At 41.3% G+C, this 27,848-nt stretch overlaps 1 protein-coding gene across 3 annotated transcripts in view; it reads right to left on the bottom strand.

The window, feature by feature from the left end:
- Positions 1 to 27,848, bottom strand: part of GATB (glutamyl-tRNA amidotransferase subunit B) — a 227,245-nt gene that overhangs the window by 168,601 nt on the left and 30,796 nt on the right. For all 3 annotated transcript variants that reach the window (XR_012880567.1, XM_075849687.1, XM_075849688.1), the window contains exon 3: positions 4,211 to 4,324. Coding sequence is in view for 2 of the 3 variants with exons in the window: in XM_075849687.1 (XP_075705802.1) it covers positions 4,211 to 4,324 (114 nt within the window). In the remaining variant the exon portion in view is untranslated. The remainder of the gene's footprint in view (positions 1 to 4,210; positions 4,325 to 27,848) is intronic.

Genomic DNA, 27,848 nt, shown 5'->3' with positions numbered 1-27,848 from the left:
TCACTTGTTGCAGATCATTCTTAGTTTAAAGTTATCTTCTGACCCAGATTCTATACAAGAGTATATGAGCTATAAGATGCTAAAAACTAGCGAGTGCTAGCAGCTCTGAGTGGAGAGGAGGGTGGCTGTATACTATGCCTGGCATTCAGCTGAAAAGGACATCTCTCAATATAGTAAGCTGTTACCAGTTCTCATCATTCATCCTGATGAAGTGCAAAATGATGGATTACGTTTGGCCAACCCCTGGAGAACCCAACTGGGAATGTTAGTTTTACTTTTGGCTCAGACTTTGGCACAATAACTGTTCCTATGTAGTCATTAATGTAGGTATTTCACAAATCCCTCCAATTAAAGTATACCATCCATTTAAAGAGAAAAAATGAATTAGGGATTCCTCTTTGTTTATTAGATATTGCAACCAGACCTTCAGATAGAAAACACTAACTATAGGGATCTTAAAGTGAAGCTAAACATTTGACAAACTTCTGACATGACATAGTGACATGTCAGAAGTTTGGATTGGTGGGATTCCGAGCACTAAGACCCCCACCAATCGCTAGAACGAAGCAGCTGAAGCGCTCGTGTGAGCAGTCAGCCAATTCGTGTCTGTTCGGCTTTTTCCGGAAAGCCGATATATGGGAGTACGGGCTCATAGACTTTCTATTGAGTCCGTACACCGATACACTTATTTCCGGAAAAATACGAACAGACACGAAGCGGCTGAGCGCTCGCGCGAGCGCTTCAGCTGCTACGTTCTAGCGATTGGTCTATGATGATTACTATGACGTGTCAGAAGTTTGTCAAACATTTAGCTACACTTTAACTTAGCAATAAATCTGAAGCAGCACAGCTCAAATGTCCAAACTGAAGACGAGTGCTAAAGATTTGGCTCCTGCAGAGTGTGCAAAATGGACTCAATGAGGTCCGACATCTATATCTAATAAACCAAGAGATATCCACTAACAGGCAGGCAGTACACTTTGAAATAACACTAAATCTAGAAAAGAATGATAACAGTAAACAGGAGAAAAAGTTGCTCACATTGTTTGTCAGTCTGCAAGATTTTTTGTATGTTCCTGGAACAGTCTTGTAAACATCCTGCCGAGAACTAATGGGGTTAATATCCTACTAATCTTTTCCATTTTCACAGCTGAGGGAGTGGAGCTTAGCAGAAGGGGTGGGCCTTTGTCCTACTGCAGACAGGGCAGATGGAGGGGGCTCCTGCTGCAGCCAATTGTCTTACAGCCAGACACAGGATTGTGAGGAGAAGGAGGGGGACATGGCTGATCTCCTAAAACACATATAGAATGTGTTATTTTTATTTTAATTGCAATATTAGACAAAATAGGATCAAAAGAGAAGACTTGCTGGGATATATTTTTTTTCTTGCATTTTTTTATATTTAATGTTCATTTAAGTTACAAAAAAATAAAACAAATTGGATTAGCTCAATAGAATTTCCAAAAGGCAGATTAGGATAGTAATACCTAATATAGTAACAGAAAAATTTATTTTCACTTCAGGGATATTTCTCATCTAATGCAGTTGATATCATATACGAATCACTAGATAGAAAGGATTAGAGGTAAAAAAGTCAAGCATGAAGTGCCTTCATGTTCTAGAGAAGAGACACGTCATTCTCTTCCGATCAGAGTTCATGCATCAAAGAATGCATTTTAATCTTAGAGCAAAGACTACATGTACCGTCTTTTCATTATACCCTTTAAAAAGGTTTTGAAACAGTAGAATTATTTCAGAACTTTAAAACATGAGGAACAGCGTGATGAATGAAATATAAAAAACAACAAGAGGTAAGGTTGGAAATTGTCGTCTATGTTTAACGTACATAAAACACATAATTGATTTATCAGATGATCTGTGGGCTACCATATTACGACGTTTAAATATTAGTGCGCCAAGTTTCTAGTCTAGTTTTTAATCAAGTAACCATCAAATTCGTCAGAAACCTTCATTACTAATTACTGATATTTCATGTAACAGTACTATTGCTCATTCTTTACAATCACAGACTCCTCCATTTTCAGCAAATACTGGTTTACAGACATATGACATTCTGTCAACATTTGAAGATAACACAATAATTGAAACAATAATAGTAATTTACAATATTTGCCCAGTATAAATGCACAAAAAGATCAACATTAAAAATATCACCTATCATTGGTGAAAACTGATCTGTAAAAATTATTATTTTTGAAAGAATTGTCATTATTTATGGAACATTCAGCCTCCGACTAGTGTACTGTATGATTAGTTCAATAATTTGTGAAACAATTTATATGTATGATAGTTGAAATGGTGTGAACATGCATGTTCTGTTCATAATTTCTGGAGTTGGCTACTGCTATATGATGGTGTAATAAAATTGTAGCGTGTAAATTGCCATTAACCCAGTTCTGTGACTATATTAAAAATAAACGGTTTAATCGGCACCTCACCTGATTGATTACTTGTGCTATTTCTCACCAGCATACTCCAGGTTTTATAGATTTGTAAGACTTTTTTTATTTTTTAAAAATATCTGAACTCCCCAGCTCTTTAACTCAAATAGTTTCAGAGTGGAGCTGGTAAAAAAGAAGGGTGAAATCCTTAACACCCAAGCTACCTAGAAAATCACACACATTTTACCGCTCAAACAGTACTGAAAAGCAGTCCAAGGTATTTTCGGAGGATACACACTTCCCCAGCCTGTATGCAGTAGATAATCCACAATCCCACTCGTGTACTCTCGGTTCTTCTGAGCCCTTTAGTTCCACAGAAGGAATAACGGTCTCCCGACACAGATACTCCGGACAGGACAAGAACCTACATCTTAAGTATGGGGAAAAAATATATAGTGCAACACCTTCGGGATAGATATCATTCCAGGCTTGTTTATTCCATACTTGCCGAATACAAAAAAGTTTCAGACATATCAAATAGTAAAAACACATGCGGCCAAACATTCTTGCCCGACCCTGGGTTTCGCCCTTCCGACTTCCTCTGGGGCATGTGAGGCGTGTACATTTACGGAGATTAAATAGCCGCCAACATTCAACAGTATAAAAAAAAAAATAAATACATAAATGAAATACATCCAATACTCAAAATATACAATAAAAATGCATATATACAATGTTTCCTAATATATACATAACAAGTCATACTTTTTACAAAAAAAACATCATCTCAACACTCAAACGGACACTGTTTAGCTCCATCACCAATTCGGAACTGAGAGCATCTCGAATGAAAGGGTGACGACACTATATACACGTCTCACGATTGGCTGAGATAGTCTCAGCTTTGATTGGTCGAGACGCTCTCAGTTCTGATTGGGTGATGGAGATAAGTGGCAAATACAAAAATATCTCGAGATATATAACAATGTAGGGGATAGTAGCCAGGGAATGGGAAAGCGTAATACTCAGGAGGGATTTCAATAATATTTGCATCAAAGTGAAGTGGAGTTTATGGTAGGTGGTAGTTTATATAAAAAATTCTACGTGGAATAAAATCCACAGTGCAACAATCGGGAAAGGTCCAATTGAGTGTTGAGATGATGATGGGTTGTTGTAAAAAAACATGATTTGTTTTGTATATATTAGGAAACATTCTATAGATGCATTTTTATTGTATATTTTGAGTATTGAATGCATTTCATTTGTGTTTTTCTAAAAAAAATTAACTTTTATACTGTTGAATGTTGGCAGCTATTTAATCTCAGTAAATGTACACGCCTCACATGCCCCAGAAAAAGCCGGAAGTGCGAAACCCAGGGTCAGGCTAGAATGTTTGGCGTGCTGCATGTGTTTTTACTATTTGGTACGTCTGAAACTTTTTTGTACCCTGTAAGTATGGAATAAACAAGGGTGGAATAAAATCTATCCCAAAGGTGTTGCACTACATACCTTTTCTCCATACTTGTGATAAGGTTGTCCTGTCCGGAGAATCAGTGTCGGGAGACCGATATTCCTTTTGTGGAACCGAAAGGCTCAAAAGAGTCTAGAGTACACCAGCGGGATTGTGGATTATCTACTGCATACAGGCTGGGGAAGTGTGTATCCTCCGAAAGTACCTTGGACTGCTTTTCAGTACTGTTTGAGCGGAAAAATTTATGTGTTTTTTTTAATTTATTTTTTAAATGACTCAGATCGATAACTCAACACTGTTAAATGTGTGCTTACAGAGAATGAAAATAGATACGTACAGGTAGGTCAGCGTAGAAATAGTGTTTTCGATCAAACAGGGACTTCTTGTTTATGGTGCAGTTTAGGGCAAGGCCAGTCATCACAGCTGCTTCTACACATCTCCTGTTGATGGTCTAAAAAACAAGAATCATAAAACAATTTATATATCTGTAGACAAAAGTTCAATCTAAGCGAAGAGAGAATGTAGCAGTAATGTTACGCTGCATGCAGAAGACACGTTCCGAGATAAAGTGAAGCAGAATTCCTGTGTATGGAAATGCGGGACATTCAGCCAGGAGGACACAGCTCAACTAAATACTACACTTATAATCGACTTGACACTCAAGTGATGCTCAGTGAGACAGTAGAATTAGACATTACACATTACGGGAAAACAAGGATCAAATTATTTAGAGAAAAACTTAGCAACCAGTGAGGAGCAGAGACGGGGCATGTGATATCTACTCCAATAATGGCACGCAAATATATGTAATAAATGTATCAAAACCAAAATACAACTAAAAAATAGGCAACGTTATATAATACCTCAGCATGGATCATACATAATGTATATTGGCGTCTTAGAAATAACTGCATAAAGCCTCCGTTTTTTGGCAATTCACAAGATTCTACTGAGCCGAGAGAATCAATTAGGACTGACTAATGCTGGCTTTACACAAACTCAATATGGACGCATATTTGCTGCCTTATTACGGATGCGAATCATAGCCGGGCCACTGGTCTAATGACCCGAACAAACAGCATCATAGATTCCTATGATGCTGTTAGTTCGCGTCATTAGAACCATGGTCAGGCCTGGATTTGCGGCAACAGGACAGGCACAAAAATGCTTGTTTAAGAGATGTTGGAGTTGATTTATTATTGTATTTACACCAGGTTTAGAGGGCAAAACAGAATAAATCCCTGGATCAACTCCTCACCTCCAGTATTCTAGTAACCATAACCTGCAGCACTATTGCTTGCAAGAATAGAATCGAGGCCCCTTTTACACTCTTTTAATGACAACTTCTTCTGGCAGAGAGTTTCATAGTCTCATTGCTCTCACTGCTCAGTTCTATATATGTTCTCACACAGTAATAGAAACGCTGACTAGAGCCACAAAATCACTATACATCAATCAGCAAAAGACACTTGGCTAAGTTTGCTTTTAAAGTCTAACTAAACTTTTATAAAACGTTTGACATGTCACAGCGACATGTCAGAAGTTTTGACCAGTGGTGTTTTGAGAACTGAGACCCCCACCGATCACTCAAACGAATGGGCAGAAGCGCTCGAGTGAGTGCTGTGCCACTTCGTTTCTGATTGGCTTTCCTCGAAAATCTGAGCAAGCAGTGTATGGGTTTATAGACTTTCTATTGCGCCCATACACCCCTCGCTCTGCTTTCCGTCGAAAGCAAATCACAAAATAAGCGGCACAACACTCACTCAAGTGATTCTGCAGCTTAGTTTTAGCAATCGGTGGGGGTTTCAGTGATCAAACCCCCACTGATCAAAACTTCTGACATGTCACTATGACATGCCAAAAGTTTTCTAAAAGTTTAGTTACACTTTAAATCACTTTATTGCTTGACCCGTCATAGTTTGAAGGATGACATTAATAAACAATGTTTTTAATGGCCTGTTAGAGTAGGGTTGAGTCACTAGTGGTGCTTAGGCCTCTTTAGGAATTTTCTTTCTATTATTGACTGCATGTACAGCCTAATTTCTGCACGGTTACAAAAGTGAGAACTGTACAGTAAAGTCTTGATTCATTGGCTCAAATTTATCTTCATTAATAATTTTTTCTTCCTACAGTTTTGAAGTTTTCATAGAACAGAATAACAGTTTTACCAAAGAAACTTACGCTTAGAGGTTGTAAAACAAACAGAACAATAGGCTAATTAGTCATACACAGAATTTCATCTCCCTGTACATGGGCGGTTATGTCTTTATGACAGTATCGCTTCTATCTTTATTTTGTGAATTGTGTATACTGAGCTCTACATTACAGGAGTTTAGAATATATACAAAGTTTGTTTCTATCCATGTTATGAAGATACCGCTCTATTATGCTAATGGCAATGTAAGATCATTATATCTGGTTTCCTAATATGATCTCCAGACACTTGAAAGTAGATTGACTCATCCACAGCTCCAGCATGCCCATTATAAAACTGCCCTATATCATTACAAACTGCATGAAGCTAAACTCGACATTTGTCCATGTTATTGAAGTTTTTATTTTGGTGCATTTTACTCCAAAATAGTGTTTAATCTGTTGTGTGACATATTTATTAACCATTTGTGACAACATTTAGAGCCATTTGCATGTTAGTAAAAGTGGAGTGAAAAGAGGGCCTGGCTTACTGCTTGACCTGGACTTACACACGTTTATGAAACTCTTAAAAAAGACACAAATGATAAAAAAAAAAGTTGCATCTCTACTCCACAGTTCCTAGCATAGAAAAAAATGGAGAAATGTTGAGACCGATTTCTCAAAGAGGGAAATGCAGTCATAAATTTGTCCCAACATATGTCAATAAAATACAATGATTTTGATAGAGTCTTCGTTTTTTCCCTAAAAAACAAACCATTTGCCCTCCATAAAATACTTTTCTCTCTATCTTGAGAGCGTGCCCAGCTTACTCAATGATTGGACACACTCTTGATATCTCCTATCTGTATCATGGGCTGGTCCAATGTGCTGCACAGAATAAGTACCCATGACCACAGAACTGTCTATTACACATATATCTAGAAGGATAGATGATAGATAGATAGATAGATAGATAGATAGATAGATAGATAGATAGATAGATAGATAGATAGATAGCAAAGCAGAAAATCCAGCTGCACCGGTCGAATCTGGGTGCAAGCGTTAGGGAACAGACCAAGGTCCCAACTATACAGCAATCCAAAAAAATAGGCAGCACACCGTAGTTTAAAGTGCAAAAATCGAGGGTACTTTATTGCCCCATGTGCAACGTTTCAGCTCTGTCCTCTAGAGCCTTAATGAAGGCTTGAGAAAGGCTCTAGTGGACAGAGCTGAAACGTCGCACATGGGGCAATAAAGTACCCTTGATTTTTGCATTTTAAACTACGGTGTGCTGCCTATTTTTTGGAGAGAGAGAGAAAGATAGAGAGAGGGAGAGAGGGAGAGAGAGAGGAAGAGAGAGGGGGAGAGAGAGGGAGAGGGGGAGAGAGAGGGAGAGGGGGAGAGAGAGGGAGAGGGGGAGAGAGAGGGAGAGGGGGAGAGAGAGGGAGAGGGGGAGAGAGAGGGAGAGGGGGAGGGAGAGAGGGAGAGGGGGAGGGAGAGAGGGGGAGAGAGAGAGGGAGAGAGGGGGAGAGAGAGAGGGAGAGAGAGAGGGGGAGAGATAGAGAGGGGGAGAGAGGGAGAGGGGGAGAGAGAGAGAGGGGGAGAGAGAGAGGGGGAGAGAGAGAGGGGGAGAGAGAGAGGGGGGAGAGAGAGAAAGGGAGGGGGGAGAGAGAGAAAGAGAGAGAGAGAGAAAGAAAGAACTTGTAGAATAAGTAACAGCACCAGGACTTCAAGGTAAATGGAGAGAAGTTGTTTTAATCACCAAAAAGTGAGCGACGTTTCGATTCACATCTGAACCTTTCTCACACTGAATTAACATACAATTTATATTTATACAAAATATCGAAAAAGCGTATATATTTAAAAAATACTCATCCATATTGTACAAATCCATAACAACCTAGTATATAGTGAATTACCATGGGGGACATATATATTGAGACCACTCTCTTCTCCTTGGCAATATGGGATTGGTAGCTCAGGGTTCTACTTATCTTTTTGACCTAGAAAAATGTGTAGATTCTGTATAGTTAACACTAAAGGAGGGCGGATTATACACACACCTTTATGAACATGGCGTTGTACGTTTTTAATATATTTATATACCATATTTTTTGGACTATAGGACGCACTGGACCATAAGACGCACCCATAAATTGTAGCATAAAAGAGGAGAAAAAAAAGGTTTTAAATTTAACTGTACATTTCCTGGGTAATATTGAGACAATAAGGTATACAGTACCACAGTGCCCCCAATACAATGCCAGCCACAGTGCCCCATACAATGCCAGCCCCAGTGCCCCAATACAATGCCAGCCACAGTGCTTCAATACAATGCCAGTCAGTGCCCCATAACAATGCCAGCTACAATGCCTCAATACAATGCCAAAGTACCCCATGATGCCAGCCACAGTGCCCCATAACAATGTCAACCACAGAAATACAAGATATTGGCAGCTTTAGTGCTCTCACCCTCCCCTGAACTCACCAGACATCAGAGGTGTGGAGAGGCAGGGGTTAATAGTGATGAATCTGCTCTTCTTGCTGCTCGTTCATATGAGGGGGAATGGCTAGAAGGTCCTTGCAGATCAGTATCTGCATAGATTTACTGTGCTGTGTGTACTAATGTCTGTGTTATCTGCTCACTGAACAGTGAGATGACAGAATTCTGTGTGTAAGATGTGACTGTTCAGTGAGCTGATAACCCAGAGATTCTTTACACACAGCACAGCACAGTACATGCAGCTTCCATTACACTGCCCTGCAAAGAACTTTGAAGCCTTCAGGATATAAGATGCAGCAGAAGATTAAAGCACAGCTCCATACCTTCCAACCATGCCGGATTCAGCGGGACAGTCCCAGATTCCGGGCAGTGTCCCGCTGTCCCGGGCAGCCGGGGGTATGTCCCGCTGTCAACCTAATTCTGAAGCAGGGAACCATCAGCTCCCTGCTTCAGAATTAGTACAGAGCGGAGAAGCAGAGGGAGCTCCTCCGCTCGCCGAGGACTCCCTGTGCACAGCGCTACATTAAGCGCTGTGCTCAGGGAAGCTCTTGACAGTACTGTCCATATATGGACAGTGACGTCAGTGGCTACTCCTTGAGCGGAAACCCCCTTGCCGACTCTGGCCGGGGATTCCACTCAAGGAGTAGCCACTGACGTCACTGGACAGTACTGTCAAGGGCTTCCTCGAGCACAGTACTTAAAGAGGCTCTGTCACCAGATTTTGCAACCCCTATCTGCTATTGCAGCAGATAGGCGCTGCAATGTAGATTACAGTAACGTTTTTATTTTTAAAAAACGAGCATTTTTGGCCAAGTTATGACCATTTTTGTAGTTATGCAAATGAGGCCTGCAAAAGTCCAAGTGGGTGTGTTTAAAAGTAAAAGTCCAAGTGGGCGTGTATTATGTGCGTACATCGGGGCGTTTTTAATACTTTTACTAGCTGGGCATTCTGATGAGAAGTATCATCCACTTCTCTTCAGAACGCCCAGCTTCTGGCAGTGCAGACACAGCCGTGTTCTCGAGAGATCACGCTGTGTCGTCACTCACAGGTCCTGCATCGTGTCAGACGAGCGAGGACACCGGCACCAGAGGCTACAGTTGATTCTGCAGCAGCATCAGCGTTTGCAGGTAAGTAGCTACATCGACTTACCTGCAAATGCCGATGCTGCTGCAGAATCAACTGAAGCCTCTGGTGCCGGTGTCCTCGCTCGTCTGACACGATGCAGGACCTGTGAGTGACGACACAGCGTGATCTCTCGAGAACACGCTCTGTGTCTGCACTGCCAGAAGCTGGGCGTTCTGAAGAGAAGTGGATGATACTTCTCATCAGAACGCCCAGCTAGTAAAAGTATTAAAAACGCCCCGATGTACGCACATAATACACGCCCACTTGGACTTTTACTTTTAAACACACCCACTTGGACTTTTGCAAGCCTCATTTGCATAACTACAAAAATGGTCATAACTTGGCCAAAAATGCTCGTTTTTTAAAAATAAAAACGTTACTGTAATCTACATTGCAGCGCCTATCTGCTGCAATAGCAGATAGGGGTTGCAAAATCTGGTGACAGAGCCTCTTTAAAGTAGAGCTGTGCACGGGGAGTCCTCGCTGAGCGGAGGAGCTTTCTCTGCTCCTCCGCTCTGAACTAATTCTCAAGCAGGGAACAGATGGTTCCCTGCTTCAGAATTAGTGGCTACTTCTTGTGCGGAAACCCCGTTGCTGATGATCTGGCCAGGGATTCCGCTCATAGAGGAAACCCCTAGAGGTCACTGTCCATAAATGGATAGTGATGTCAGGGGCTCCTCCTGGTGCGGAATTACCAGCCAGAGTCGGCAACGGAGATTCCGCTCAAGGAGCAGCCACTGACGTCACTGTCCATATATGGACAGTGACATCGGGGCTTCCCTCTAGTAGCGGAATCCCCGGCCTATGCTCTGGCTGGGGATTTCGCTCCTAGAGGGAGTCCCAATGGAGCTATCTACAGGGGGGGTGGCGCTAGCTCCAAGGGGGGTGTTTCACTATCTACATGGACACTGGGGCACTATCTACAGGGGACACTGTGGCGCTATGTACATGGGCAATATCTACATGGGCACTGTGTCACTATCTACAAGGGCACTGACACTAGGAGCAGCTAAGGGGGCATTATACTGTATGGGCAGCTATGGGGGCATTATGCTGTATGGGGGGATTTGTGTGGGCATTATACTGCATGGGGGCATCTGTGTTAGCTTTATACAGTATAGGTGCATCTATGAGGCAGTATACTGTATGGTTGCAGCTATGGGGGCATTATACTGTATGGTGGCGGCTAGAGGGCATTATACTGTATCATTGCAGCTATGGGGCATTATACTGTATGGTGGCAGCTAGAGGGCATTATACTTTGTGGGCGCAGCTATTTGGTAATATACTGTGCGGGTGGCACTATAGGAGCATGATACTGTGTGGGCTGAATCGGGCATGTATGGGCGGGGATTGGGTGCTGCTTCGCGCCGCATTGGTTGTCCCTTTTTCTGATATTTGAAAGTTGGGAGGTATGCAGAGTCTAAGATAAAAACTGTGCATTATAGTCTAAAAAATACGGTACTCTATATTCTTTTAAATTGGTTTAAATATGATTCAATAAAAACATACATACTACACTTGACAAACACTTAAAACGAATCCATACACAATATATTTATAAATTAGGTTCTCTATACAAGGCACACTCTGATAATAAAGCAAGTAAGCGGTGAGGAATTCAAGTTCTCCTAAACAGCCCAGCATATCAGTCAGCAGAATATAATAGCAGAATAGACTACGGTAAAACAGCTTTTGTCCGCTGATGGGCCACAAGGAAGCTGGAGGAAATTAGATTTCTTTGCTTGTTCATTTCTCTATTGTCGGAACTGTTCTGTTTTTAATGAGAGATTCTAATAATAGAGGTATATTGGGAAATTATTGTTTTTACAATTCCTAATAACGTCATGAAAGGTGAATCTACACATCATAAAATGTGTGCTTTTTTTTTTCTTCCTCATTTTATATACATTTCTACAATGCCAACCAAAAATATGAAGCACATTTATAAAATATACTTTGTTGTCAAAAATAATGAAAATATATACCAGATGTGTGCCACAAGTGCAAAACCAGCACACTTGTATATAAGCACATTTGGTGTAGTTTCGGTATGTTGGAGCATGCTCCTACAAACAGAGCACAAACGTAGCTAAATAAAATGTTCCGTCTACAATGTACACCTGGTACAACCTTGCATAGGCTACACAACAGGGTGGTTTATGTGCATATAAGGTTTAACACAAGCTTTATATGTTCAATCAATTTTATTGAATACATAAGGTGTCACGATCTGTGTGTATGTGGACCCACTGGGCCGTACCGCCGTAGCGGGATAGCAGCTGACCAACAGAGTACCAAGTCAATATATAAATAGTCTAAGCACAAGGGTAATCTGTAGTGGTTCAGACAGTAGCAACGGCTAGGCACAGATGGGACCTTGACACCAGACGTGGTGTAACACAGAAGGCGGAACCGGTGGCACAACACGACTCCAACAGGTTTAAGGCACAGGAACAAATAGCACGGGATACAGGGCACAGGTAGCGCGGCACAGGAAACAATGGGAACAGATTAACACTAAGGGACCATTTGCAAGACTAACATAGGAAAACACAACAATGCTCGGGCAATGAGCAAAGGGGCAGGGCCCTTCTTATAGTCCACGGTGATCATGGGCTAATTAGTGATAATTCCCATGTGCGCATGCTGGCCCTTTAAGGCCAGACACGAGCGTGAGCGCCCACCCTAAGGGACACTGCAGACCGGAGCGAAAGTGAGCGCTGGCATCTCCTGGGGAGGAGATGCGGGCCAGCGCTCACAGTTCCATGGCTGCGGCCGCCGGGGGTGAGTAATCCCTACGGTCCGCGGCCATGGACGCCACATAAGGTATGTGTCAAAACAGATTAACCCCTTAAGTTCCAGGCCTATTTTGTCGCTCTGGCCTGCAGGAATTTTTTTATTTTTCCGTTGCATTCAGAGAGCAATAACTTTTTTCATTTTCCGTCGACATAGCCACATGAGGGCTAGGTTATGCGGGATAAGTTGTATTTTTTAATGCCATCATTTTGGGCTACATATAACATATTGATTTACTTTTATCAACTATTTCTGGGAGAAGATGGAAGAAATTAAATGCAGTTGCGCCATTGTTTTTTGCATTTTAAATGTAGGTTTTTTACCGTGTGGCTTAAATAATGTGTTACCTTTATTCTATGGGTTGTTACGATTAAGGTTATGGTCACACCTTCGGTGTGTTCCGTTTTTCTGCTCCGTCATCGGAGCAGAACAAGGGAATAACGTAAGCAACGGTTCCGTTGCACAACGGACACCACCGGCGGCCAACGGAACCCATTGACTTTAATGTGTTCTGTTGGCTTTCCATCGGTGTCCATGATTTTACCGGTGACAATAACGCAGCATGCTGCACTATTGTCGCCGGTAATTTTGACCGGATCTGCGAGGGAGGTCCCTAATGGAGCCTCCAACGCAGATGTGTGTAGGGCCTTGGGCGATACCAAATATGTAAAGGTTTTGTTTTATGTTTTACTATTTTTACACAAAAAAAAATAACTGTTTTTCAAATTGTTTGTATTTTCATCGCTGCATTCCAAGAGCTATAACTTTACTAATTCTGTCGGTTTTTTTTGTGATGTAAACGTATGGCACTCCCCCTGTGGTTTAAATAACATGTTAAATTGTTCAGGTCGTAACGATCACAACGATACCATAAAACTGTATTTTCTTTTTACACTTTTACTAAATAAAACCTGTTTTTTTTTTATAGAAAACATTGTTGTTTTTTTTGTGTTTTTTACTGTGCACTTTTATTTGTTTATTTAAATAAACTTTATTTCACTTTCTTCAATAATACTTTTAGTCCCACTAGAGGACTAAATGCGATCATCTGATCGATTATATAATGCTTTGGTATAATACGTTTTCAGTACCAAAGAATTACTGCCGGTCAGTGTAAACCTGACAGGCAGTCTATTAGGTTGTTTTGCCATAGCGGACCTCGGATCCGAGCAGATCGGTCTGGTCGCAATGAAGGTCTTCTCTCTCCAGCCTCAACCATCGCTTATCTCTCCCATGATGAAACCAGTTTAGCACGTAAAACAATGCGGAAGCCCTTTAGTGTGTGAGGATGTCCGAGAGATCTTAGATCTGATGAGGTGTAAATAACATACAGATGTAGCCATCTTTATCTTGACTTTTAACGCATTCAATACAGTGACAAGAAACTTTATCTTTACTTTTTCAATGGTTTTTCAATGGCTTTTATTGTGTGATATCACGCTGCAGCATGTTATCAGTCAAGATAAACTTGGCTACATCTGTAGCCTAGGTCTAGGCCCAGCCAATTAACAGGCAGTTTTGAAAGTAAGATTTTGAAATGGAAACAGAGAGTGCCTACAAACGGTAGAGGATCCGTTGTAAAACGTTCATTTTCAAGCAATGAATTCTCTCAAACCACGAGAGTGGTATAGGCCTGTGGAGGCCTTGACAAAGCATGGGTACGCGCAAAACAGCCGTAGGCTATTTTCCATATCCCATTACTGCTTCATGCCAATAAAGAAGAACTTTTTTTGCTAGATGGTGAGTGCCGTGTAATTTTGCTCCTCACAATACATTTAAAGGATCTGCTCCTACGGATGTAGTTAAGTTTATCTTGACTCTGATAACTTGCTGCAGCGTGATCTCACACAACAAAAGCCATGGAAGTGTCATTGAAAAAGTCAAGTTTAAGATTCCTGACACTTTATTTAAAGAGGCTCTGTCACCAGATTCTGAAATCCCTATCTCCTATTGCATGGGATCGGCGCTGCAATGTAGATAACAGTAACGTTTGTTTTTTTTTAAATGTTCATTTTTGGCCAAGTTATGAGCTATTTTATATATATGCAAATGAGGTTTGAAATGGACAACTGGGCGTTTTTTTTTCGTTATGTCCAACTGGGCGTGTATTGTGTTTTTAACTGGGCGTGTTTACGTGTATGACGCTGACCAATCAGTGACCAGTCAGCATCATACACTCATCTCCATTCATTTACACAGCAGCGATGTGCAGCCACATAAACAGAGATTAACGTTACTGCAGTGTCCTGATAATGAATACACATGATCATCCAGCCTGGACGTCATGTGTATTCAGAATCCTGACACTTCTGAATCTTTTCTTTGAGATTTCTAGCACGGGAAACGAAATCTCGTGAGATTTCGGAGGTTAATGAGATTTCGTTTCCCTTGCTGCAAATCTCACAGAAAAGAGTCAGAAGTGTCCTGATAATGAATACACATGACGTCCAGGCTGGATGATCATGTGTATTCATTATCAGGACACTGCAGTAACGTTAATCTCTGTGTATGTGGCTGCACATCGCTGCTGTGTAAATGAATGGAGATGAGTGTATGATGCTGACTGGTCACTGATTGGTCAGCGTCATACACGTAAATACGCCCAGTTAAAAACACAATACACGCGCAGTTGGACATAACGAAAAAAACACGCCCAGTTGGACATAACGAAAAAAACACGCCCAGTTGTCCATTTCAAACCTCATTTGCATATATATATAAAATAGCTCATAACTTGGCCAAAAATGAACGTTTTAAAAAAAAAAAAAAAACGTTACTGTTATCTACATTGCAGCGCCGATCACATGCAATAGGAGATAGGGATTTCAGAATCTGGTGACAGAGCCTCTTTAATACGTTAAAAGTCAAGATAAATATGGCTACATCTGTATATACCACAGAGCACACGCTGTGACCTACCAATACAGCTGAGACCTCAAGGAGTCCGTGCATGGTGCTGGGACTTGTTTTCCTCTACATATATGACGTTTATTCCATGCTGACACATCCTTTTTGATTAGTTCCAGTAAGAGAGTGAAGTTCAGAGGGGGGGGATCAACATACCAAGGTATGTTATAGCCCGGTAGACCCATTTGAAGGGGAAGGAGCTTTGTAACTGCCCTGCCATAGCAGAGGGTATGCAGGCATTTCAATTTTTTCCATCTAGATGTAACTGTGTGTTGCACACATCAACGCATACCTCTTCCTTCTGTGGATATGCCATTTACAACTCTGCATTATATATATTCTATAATAGCATGAACCATAGTTCTCATTTATAACATTTATCAGGCTATCCACATGTCCCATATAGGGTATCGTTTAAGGTGTAGCTAAACATTTGACAAACTTCTGACATGTCATAGTGACATGTCAAAAGTTTGGATTGGTGAGGGTCCGAGCACTGAGACCCCCACTAATCGCTAGAACGAAGCTGCTGAAGCGCTCATGTGAGCGTTCAGCCTCGTCGTGTCTGTTCGGCTTTTTCCGGAAATGAATGTATCGGTGTACGGATTCAATAGAAAGTCTATGAGCCCATACTCCGATACATCGGCTTTCCGGAAAAAGCCGAACAGACACAAAGCGGCTGAGCTCTCGCAGGAGCGCTTCAGTTGCTTCGTTCTAGCGATTGGTGGGGGTCTCAGTGCTCGGACCCCCACCAATCCAAACTTCTGACATGTCACTATGACATGTCAGAAGTTTGTCAAACGTTTAGCTACACATTATTATACTGTAGATCTATTGCACAAATGAATATTTGATCTTCAACAGTGTGTGATCTTGTTGTACTAGCTAGGTTATCGTTTGGTGACCTATCCCTTTTTTTAGTGGCTCTTATACAGTCAAATCCAGTTTGGATCCTCTGTATTTTTACATTGTTTACTTAAGTGTATTAACTCCTACCCGAACGAGTCAGTAACTATTCGTCGTCGCGGGAGGTTACTTCCCGCATGAGGACGTATACTTACTGAGTTGTTTCCGATGCACACTGTCGGCGACAGTGTGCACCGGGAACCGGGAGGTCAGTTGTCACCGACAGCTGACACTCTACTCTTGCCAGCCAGTGGTCCTTTGCCGCTGATTTCGGCAATTAACCCCTTAAATGCAGCAATCGGTTGCGATCGCCACGTTTTAGGGGATCCTAGCATATCGCCAGACCCCACCCTGAAATCGCGGGGTTTGCCGATAGTTAGCAAGGCTGGTCCTGATAGGCTTCCTGTCAGAGTGACAAGAAGTCACTGTGTCGTTCCCGATGCACACTGTCGGCGACAAGGTGTGCATCGGGAACTGGGAGGTCAGCTGTCTCCGACAGCTACCACTCCAGTGTTGCCGATCAGAGGCTCATCGTCGCTGATTTCGGCAATTAACCCCTTAAATGCAGCGATCGATTACAATCGCCGCATTTAGGGGGTTTGTAGCACATCGGCAGCCCCCATAATTGTGGGGGTTGCTAATGCTTGTGATGGCATCCGGAGGCCAGACAACGGCCTCTGGGGTCTGCCATGTATGGAAACCTATGAGGACCAGCATCTGGCTGGTCCTCGTAGACCAACTGTCAGAGTGACTGTGACGTCACACTGACAGTTGGAATACATTACACTACCTAGGTAGTGTAATGTATTCTAGCAGCGATCAGTGCTAGAGGTAAAAAAAAATTAAGTGTAAAAAGTAAAAATAAAAACAGTAAAAAAATGTTTTATAAAAGTGTAAAAATAAAAGGGTTGTTTTTTTTCCTATAAAAAGTCTTTTATTATAGGGAAAAAATTAAACCGTTAAAGAAACGTAGTTTTGATTGGTACTGTTTTGGGGTGCATGGGACTTATTGATTCATTTTTATTATGACTTTTTTGGGGGGCAACGAAAAAAAATTGCAATTTCGCCATTGTTTTTTGCGTTTTTTTTTTACGATGTTCACCTTGCGGTTTAAATTACATATTAACTTTATTAATGGAGTCATTACGGTCGCGGCGATACCATATATGTGTACTTTTATTCATTTTTTTTACACTTTTACTAAATAAAACCACTTTTTATGGAAAAAAATGGATTTATTTTTTTACTGTACTTTTTTATTAATAATCTTTATTTCACATTGATTACTTCTTTTATTAGTCCCACTAGGGGACTTTACTGTGCGATCTTCAGATCGCTGCTATAATGCTCTGGTATACTTCCGGAGTATTTATTTTTTGGTCGATTGAGCGGTTTAGGGGCTTATTTTTGGTGGGACGAGCTGTAGCTTTTATTGGTACCATTTTATGGTACATACAACTTCTTGATCACTTTTTATCAAATTTTTTTAGAGCTAAGGTGACCAAAAAACGATTTTGGCATTTTAAATTCCTTCTTTTGTTACGGCGTTCACCGCGCGCAATAAATTAAGTTTTACTTTATTCTGCGGGTTGGTACGATTACGGCGATACCATATGTATATAGTTTTTTTTATGTTTTGCAGCGTTCACACAATAAAATCACTTTTCTATAAAATAATTAATTTTCTCTGTCACCATATTCTGAGCGCCGTAACTTTTTTATTATACCAGTCAAAAAAGCTGTGTACGGGCTTGTTTTTTGCGGGACGGGTGTTAGTTTTTATTGGTACTTTTGGGGTACATGCAACTTTTTGATCATATTTATTCTATATTTTGGGAGTGGTTGTGACCAAATAATAGCAATTCTGGTATTGTTTTTCATTTATTTTGTTTTGCGGTGTTCACCGTGCGGGAAAAATAACATTATATTTTTATAGTTTGGGTTGTTACGAACGCGGCGATACCAAATATGTGTACTTTTTTTTAACGGTGTAAATCTGACAGGCAATCTGTTAGGACGTGCCTCTGGCGCGTCCTAACAGGCATCTGTCCAGGGCAGACCTGGGGGCTTTCATCAAGCCCCCGGCTGCCATGACACCCCATCGGAGATCCGCGATTGCATTTGCGGGCCGCAGATGGGTGACAGAGGGAGCTCACTCCCTTTGTAAACAAAGTTAAATGCAGCGGTCGCTATTGACGCCGGCATTTAACGGGTTAATCGGCCGCGATCGAAGTAAACTTCGATCGCGGGCGTTGGAGCAGGAGTTCAGCTGTCATCAGACAGCTGAGCCCCGGCTCCAGCCTGCACGGGAGACCCGTGCAGGACTTAGACTAGGCTCACGTGAAAAGGCGTCAGCCTAGCCTAAGGCCCCTTAGTGACGAACGTAAAAAGGCGTATTGTTGGTCACTAAGGGGTTAAAGTTAATAAATAACATTTTCTATTTTCATATCATAATAGTACATGACTCCTTGTTCTCTTTTGTGTATATGTTGATATTTTGGAGTTTAGATTCTTTGACCTTTGGAGGTGTTATGTCGCACATAAGAAACACCTGGCCACTTTACCTATTTGCCTTGTGAGACTAATGTTTATCATAATTAATCTATACGGCAGACTTCAGAGACCCTGACCGCTGGCCGTAAAAAACACAGCCAGCAGTCGGGAACCAATTAAATTCACATAGTATGCAAGTGAAACTGATCTCCGGGTTCGAGTTGCATATTAGGAGATTGTCCACATAGATGGCAAGTCTGAAGGTCGACCAGCCAATCTTTATTAAAGAGGCTTCTGTCACCAGATTTTCAAACCCCTATCTCCGTGTATTGTGTGTGTACATCTGGGCGTTTTTACTTGTTTTACTAGCTGGGCGTTGTGAATAGAAGTGTATGATGCTGACGAATCAGAATCATCCACTTCTCTTCGTTACCACCCAGCTTCTGACAGTGCACAGACACACAGCGTGTCCTCGCGAGATCACGCTGTGACGTCACTCACTTCCTCCCACAGGAACTTCATCGCGTCGGATGAGCGAGGACACGATGTGTGTCTGAACTGCCAGAAGCTGGGTGGTAACGAAGAGAAGTGGATGATGCTGATTCGTCAGCATCATACACTTCTATTCACAACGCCCAGCTAGTAAAACAAGTAAAAACGCCCAGATGTACACACACAATACACGCCCACTTGGACATAACTTTAAACACGCCAAGTTGTACTTAAGAAAGGCTCATTTGCATAAATACAAAAATGGTCATAACTTGGCCAAAAATGCTCGTTTTTGAAAGAAAAAAAAACACATTACTGTTATCTACATTGCAGCGCCGATCTGCTGCAATAGGAGATAGGGGTTTGAAAATCTGGTGACAGAGCCTCTTTAAATATAATTCTAATGACTAGTTAACCCCTTAAGGACGCAGCCTAGTTTTGGCATTAAGGCTCAGAGCCCATTTTTCAAATCTGACATATTTCACTTTATGTGGTCGGAATGCTTAAACCTATCCAAGCGATTCTGAGACTGTTTTCTCATGACACATTGGGCTTCATGTTTGTGGTAAAATTTGGTCGATATATTCAGTGTTTATTGGTGAAAAATTGCAAAATTGAGCGAAAATTTTGAAAAAATAGAATTTTTCAGAATTTAAATGCATCTGCTTGTAAAACAGACGGTTATACCACCCAAAATAGTTACTAGTTCACATTTCCCATATGTCTACTTTAGATTGGCATCGTTTTTTGAACATTCTTTTATTTTTCTTGGACGTTACAAGGCTTAGAACATAAACAGCAATTTCTCATATTTTTAAGAAAATTTCAAAAGCCTTTTTTTTAAGGTACCTCTTGAGTTCTGAAGTGGCTTTGAGGGGCCTATGTATTAGAAACCCTGATAAAACACCCCATTTTAAAAACTAGACCCCTCAAAGTATTCAAAACAGCATTTAGAAAGTTTTTTAACCCTTCAGGCATTTCACAGGAATTAAAGCAAAGTGGAGGTGAAATTTGCAAATTTCATTTTTCTTGCTGAATTTCAATTTTATTTAAAAAAAAATCTGTAACACAGAAGGTTTTACCAGAGAAACACTACTAAATATGTATTGTCCAGATTCTGCAGTTTTTAGAAATGTCCCACATGTGGCTCTACTGCGCTCGTGGAATAAAACACAAGCCCTAGAAGCAAAGAAGCACCTAGTGCATTTTGAGGCCTCTTTCTTATTAGAATATATTTTAGGCAGCATGCCAGGTTTGAAAAGGTGTTGAGGTGCCAAAACAGTAGGAATCCCCCAATAGTGACCCCATTTTGGAAACTACACCCCTCAAGGAATTCATTTATGGGTAATGTGACCATTTAGACCCCATAGTTTCTTCACAGAACTTATTTGAATTGGGCTGGGAATTAAAAAAAATATATTTTTTCCAATAATATGTAATTTTAGCTCAAACATTCTTATTTTCACAAGAAATAAAATACTCAATTTTGCTGCCCAATTTGTCCTGAGTGCGGCAATACCCCATTTGTGGTGATAAACTGCCGTTTGGGCCCATGGGAGGGCTCAGAAGTGAAGGAGCGCTGTATGTTCTTTGGAGTGCAGATTTTGCTGGATTGGTTTTCGGGTGCCGTGTCGCATTTGCAGAGCCCCAGAGGTATCAAGTCAATGGAAACCCACCAGAAGTGACCACATTTTGGAAACGACACCCCTCAAGGAATTCATTTATGGGTAATGTGACCATTTAGACCCCATAGTTTCTTCACAGAACTTATTTGAATTGGGCTGGGAATTTAAGAAAATATATTTTTTCCAATAATATGTCGTTTTAGCTCAAAAATTCTTATTTTCACAAGAAATAAAATACTACATTTTGTTGCCCAATTTGTCCTGAGTGCGGCAATACCCCATTTGTGGTGATAAACTGCCGTTTGGGCCCATGGGAGGGCTCAGAAGGAAAGGAGCGCTATTTGTTCTTTGGAGTCCAGATTTTGCTGGATTGGTTTTCGGGTGCCATGTCGCATTTGCAGAGCCCCAGAGGTATCAAAGCAATAGAAACCAACCACAAATGACCTCATTTTGGAAACTACACCCCTCAAGGAATTCATTTATGGGTGTTGTGACCATTTTGACCCCATAGTTTTTTCTAGAACTTATTTGAATTGGGCTGGGAATTAAAACAAAATTATTTTTTTCAAATAAAATGTAGTTTTGGCTGAAAATTTCTTATTTTCACAAGAAACAAAATACCCCATTCTGTTGCGCAATTTGTTCTGAGTGCCGCAATACCCCATTTGTGGTGATAAACTGCCGTTTGGGCCCATGGGAGGGCTCAGAAGGAAAGGACCACCATTTGGCCTACTGGGGATTTTCTAGTGTGAAGTCATGTATGTAGAAGCCCCTGAGGTACCAGTACAGTTGAAACCCGCAAGAAGTGACCCCGTTTTAAAAACTACACCCCTTAAGGCATTCATCTAGAGGTGTAGTGAGCATTTTGACCGGAGACCTACACCCCATAAACTGTAATGTGGGTTCTTCCGGGTATGGCAATACCCTACATGTGGCTGTTATCAGCTGCCTGGGCACACAGCAGGGTCCAGAGGGGATGGACGAGGGGGGATAAGCTGTGCGGAGTGCATCAGGGTAAGTAAAATTGGGGTAAATTATAAACCAAGGGAAGTATGATAAATTTTAAAACACTCTTTCATACAGAGCTCTGGTTATTCGGGACACATGTCACATTGATATATTGTGTCATCCCTTATCGCCTTCTTATAGCAGACTTTGCACCTCTTTTGACTTTTTCCCTTCTTGCCAGTTTGGGGAACTTTTCCTGGAAAGTGTTGCCGCCCTGGTACGATGCGTGTGGCCCCGCTTCCAGAAGTACTGGGTGCCCCCCCTTCTTGGTCCCTAAAGATTAGGTTCTTGATAATCACCTCTTGAAATTCCAGGAAAGTTCCCCTCTGGCCTGCACATCGATGTAGCACGTACGTATTGTAGAATGCCATCGGTATGATGTGCACAGCCAGCTTCTTATACCACACCGCAAGGCACTGTAGGGCTTCAGGACTTGATCTGACAAGTCCATCCCTCCCATGTACCTATTGTAGTCCAGGATGCAGTCTGGTTTGGGGGTGGCCTCTCCTTCATATATCCTAAATCTGTAGGTATACCCTGATGCACTCTCGCACAGCTTATACATCTTCACGCCATACCTTGCCCTCTTACCCGGCAGGTAGTGGCGGAATTGAACCCTCCCTTTAAAATGTACCAAGGACTCATCAATAGAAATACAATTCTCGGGGGTGAATGCTTGGGAAAACCAGGCACTGAAACGGTCTAATACGGGTCTCCGTTTATACAAACGGTCAAAACTGGGGTCATCTCGGGGTGGGCACGGCTCATTATCAATATAATGTAAGAAGCGAAGTATTGCCTAATTTATTTATTTTTTTAGGTTACAGTTCAGTTCTGAAGTTCCTTTGAGGGGCTCATATATTAGAAACCCCTATCAAACACCCCATTTTAGAAACTAGACCCCTCAAAGTATTCACAACAGCATTTAGAAAGTTTATGAACCCTTTAGGTGTTTCACAGAAATTTAGAGCAAAGTAGAGGTGAAATTTACATTTTTTTTTTTGTCAGAAAATCCTCTTTATACCATTTTTTTTATAACACAAAAGGATTTATCAGAGAAACGCAACTCAATACTTATTGCCCAGATTCTGCAGTTTTGAGAAATATCCCACATGTGGCCCTAGTGCTGTAATGGACTGAAGTACCAGCCTCCGAAGCAAAGGAGCACCTAGTGGATTTTGAGGCCTCTTTTTTATAAGGCACCATGTGCGGTTTGAAGAGGTCTTGTGGTGCCAAAACATTGGAAACCCGCCAAAAGTGACCCCAATTTCGAAACTAGAACCCTTGAGGAATCCATTGTAGTTTTCTTGGGGTGCATGCAGCTTTTTGATCAGTTTTTATTCTATTTTTAGGTGGCGTGGTGACTAAAAAACAGCAATTCTACTATTGTTTTTTTGTTCTATTTTTTTTACAGCGTTCACCGTGCGCTATAAATGACACATTCACTTTATTCTGCGGGGCGATACGATTATGCCGATACCATATGTTTATAGTTTTTTATGTCTTATGGCGTTTGCACAATAAAATAAGTTTTGTAAAAAATCATTCACTTTTTGTGTTACCTTATTCTAAGCGCCAGAACTTTTTTATTTTCCAATCAATAAAGCCGTGCGAGGACTTATTTTTTGCGTAACGAACTGTAGTTGCGATCAGGACTATTTTTAGGTACATGCGACTTTTTGATCTCTTTTTATTCCATTTTTTGGGAGGTGAAGTGACCAAACAATTGTGATTGTGATACGGTTTATTATTATTTTCTTTTACGGCGTTCACCGTGTGGGATAAATAACGAAATAATTTTGTAGTTCAGGTCGTTACGGACACGGCGATACCAATTATGTATAGTTTATTTGTTTGTTTATATATTTTTATTAATAATAAATGACATAAGGTAAAAAGGGGGATTTTTACTTTTAATACTTTTAAAACTTTTATTTTCTTATTTTTATAAATCTTTTTTTTTAACTTTTTTTTAACTTTATTACTTTGTTCCACTAGGGGACTTGAGGGCAGGAGGCCCTGATCGCAATTCTAATACACTGCACTACATGCGTAGTGCAGTGTATTAGAACTGTCAGCTACTCACTGACAGCAAGCATAGTGGGTCCTGACGTTGTCAGGACCCACTAGGCTTCCGTCTATGGCATAGCCAGACGCCATTGTTTGGTGTCCGGTTGCCATAGTCACCATCGCCGGCCGCTATCGTGTAGCAGGCCGGCGATGGCAGCTTAATCCCTAAAAAGCCGCGATCTCTATAGAACGCGGCTTTTAAGGGGTTAATCAGCGAGGACACAGCGATCGGTCCCCGCTGTAGGATCTGTGACAGCTGCTGTACGAGACAGCAGCTGTCACAGCTCCTGTATGTGTCGGGAGGACGGCCGAAACGGCCGTTACTCCCGAGACGTACTATTAGGTCATGGAGCGCGTACGATACAGCTGCCATGACCTAATAGTACGTCCAGGAGCGGGAAGGGGTTAAACAACGTTCACAAACTGAAAACTGAAAAGAAAAACATGCACAAAATGGTGGCCACTTAATAAATTTGCCACATACAGTATACTTGCACCATTTTCAACTCCATGCCTCATATCTCTAGCAGTTTTTTTAAAAAAAATAATAAAAAAATATGCCCCATCATCTCATTGCATAGGATTCTGAAGAACATTTGAAAAACTTTTGGCAATTTCCCAAATGACAGCACTGAAAAAAAAAAGTCATGCCATACCTTTAAGGGCTTATTTACACGAGCGTATTTCACGTCCGTGTTACGCGCGTGAAAACAACGCACGTCGCGCGGACCTATGCAAGTCAATGGGGCCATTCAGACATTCAGTGTTTTTCCACGCAGTGTGTGTCCGCTGCGTGAAAGTTACTGCATGTCCTATACTTGTGAGTTTTTCGCACATCACGCACCCATTGAAGTCAATGGGTGCGTGAAAATCACGGACGGCACACGGACGCATATCCTTGTGCTGTGTGTGATTCACGCAACAGTTGCTAAAGAAATTATGAAAAATAGAAAAACACCTCCTTCAGTTTATTTTTGCTGATGTGATACGTGTGACATACGGATGACATACACGCGTAAAAAACGCAGACACGCACTGTACACTGAAGTCACACGGAACTGCAACGCAGGAAAAACGCTGCGTTTTTTTACGCGCGCAAAACGGACACGTTCGTGTGAATTAGGCTTTAGTAGTACAAAAGTAGAAATTGAAGAATAACATTTGAATGAATATCATCCTGGTTCAGAACACAGCAACAGAATCTGCTGTATATCTAAAAGGTGATTATAGTGAATTCACTTTCAAAATAATAAAATTGCCGCCAATTTATATGTAACTATAATACGGTTCTTCATATCTGAAAAGACTATAGTAATCCAAAGACCACTGTTAAGTAAATATTAATGCTATTCATTTTTCTGTCAAAAGGTGACATGGCAGAGAAAATGGGATTTCTAATTTGAAATAGAGATAGCAATTTTTTTTTTTAACTTTCAAAGAAAATCTGACTCATTTTATCCGAACGAGTAAAATTTAATAAATGACAGTACAGGAACCTGCCTGTGGTTATCTCTTTCTTCTGGCAACAGCTAGAACTATAATACAAAAATCAGGCAGCTATAAAACGTTCAGAACAAGAGGAAATGTTACAATAGAAAATTAGAACTGTATGATGTCTCTTAATAGGAGATTACTCGTCACAAGAGGTATGCACATTTAGACATGATTATGTAGCAAAAGCGTCAGTTACACTGGCTTGTAGACTTCATATGTGTGACTGTGGAGAGTCATAATGGAACCAAATTAATAAGTATACTTATAAAATTATCCACACATAACAGAAAGTGCTTATCTGTTAAACATATAGAAGGAAGCAGGATAACTGCAGGTGTCCTCCATCATTTGATGACCATGCATACAAGCTCAATACTGATGAATGTAGAAATTCACCAGCAACACATTTAATCTAAATAGACTCCATACACTCCACTGTACTAGAAGTCCACATAGACTCTACTACTGCACTAGCGGGCCAGATACACTCTACTACTGTACTAGAAGTCCACATAGACTCTACTACTGTACTAGCGGACAACAGACTCTACTACTGTACTAGAAGACCACATAGATTCTACTACTGTACTAGCGGACCACATAGACTATACTACTGTACTAGAAGTCCACATAGACTCTACTACTGTACTAGCGGACCACATAGACTCTACTACTGTACTAGAAGACCACATAGATTCTACTACTGTACTAGTGGACCACATAGACTCTACTACTGTACTAGCGAGCCACATAGACTCTACTACTGTACTAGGGGACCACATAGACTCTACTACTGTACTAGCGAGCCACATAGACTCTACTACTGTACTAGCGGACCACATAGACTCTACTACTGTACTAGAAGACCACATAGATTCTACTACTGTACTAGCGGACCAAATAGACTCTACTACTGTACTAGAAGACCACATAGATTCTACTACTGTACTAGTGGGCCACATAGACTCTACTACTGTACTAGCGAGCCACATAGACTCTACTACTGTACTAGCAGTTCACATAGACTATTACTGTACTAGCAGTCCACATAGACTCTACTACTGTACTAGCAGTCCACATAGAGTCTACTACTGTACTAGCGAGCCACATACACTCTACTACTGTACTAGCGGACCACATACACTCTACTACTGTACTAGAAGTCCACATAAACTCTACTACTGTACTAGCGGACCACATAGACTCTACTACTGTACTAGTGGACCACATAGACTCTCCTACTGTACTAGAAGACCACATAGACTCTACTACTGTACTAGCGGACCACATAGACTCTACTACTGTACTAGCGGACCACATAGACTCTACTACTGTACTAGCGAGCCACATACACTCTACTACTGTACTAGAAGTCCACTACTGAACTAGCGGGCCACATAGACTTTCCTACTGTGCAAGCAGAACACATAGACTCTACTACTGTACTAGCAGCCCACATAGCGGGCCACATACTCTACTACTGTACTAGCAGGCCACATAGACACTACTACTGTACTAGCCGTCCACATAGACACTACTACAGTACTAGCCAGCCACATAGACTCTACTACTGTACTAGCCAGCCACATAGACTCTACTACTGTACTAGCAGCTCACATACACTGTACTACTGTACTAGCCGGCCACATAGACTCTACTAGTGTACTAGCAGTCCACATAGACTCTACTACTGTACTAGCAGCTCACATAAACTCTACTACTGTACTAGCAGCTCACATAGTCTCTATTACTGTACTAGCGAGCCACATAGACTCTACTACTGTACTTGAAGCCACATAAACTCTACTACTCTACTAGCAGTCCACATAGACTCTGCTACTGTACTAGCAGCTCACATAAACTCTACTACTGTACTAGCAGCTCACATAGTCTCTACTACTGTACTAGCGAGCCACATAGACTCTACTACTGTACTAGCAAGCCACATAGACTCTACTACTGTACTAGCAGTCCACATAGACTCTACTACTGTACTAGCAGACCACATAGACCCTACTACTGTACTAGCAGACCACATAGACTCTACTACTGTACTAGCAGTCCACATAGACTCTACTACTGTACTAGCAGTCCACATAGACTGTACTACTGTACTTGAAGCCACATAAACTCTACTACTGTACTAGCAGTCCACATAGACTACTACTGTGCTAGCAGTCCACATAGACTACTACTGTACTAGCAGTCCACATAGACTCTACTACTGTACTAGCAGTCCACATAGACTCTACTACTGTACTAGCAGTCCACATAGACTGTACTACTGTACTTGAAGCCACATAAACTCTACTACTGTACTAGCGGACCACATAGACTCTACTACTGTACTAGCGGACCACATAGACTCTACTAATGTACTAGCGGGCCACATAGACCCTACTACTGTACTAGCACCTCA

The sequence above is a fragment of the Rhinoderma darwinii genome, chromosome 1, assembly GCF_050947455.1.
Source record: "Rhinoderma darwinii isolate aRhiDar2 chromosome 1, aRhiDar2.hap1, whole genome shotgun sequence".
Taxonomy (NCBI): Eukaryota; Metazoa; Chordata; class Amphibia; order Anura; family Rhinodermatidae; genus Rhinoderma; species Rhinoderma darwinii.
This window is presented reverse-complemented; position numbering and strand designations above follow the sequence as displayed.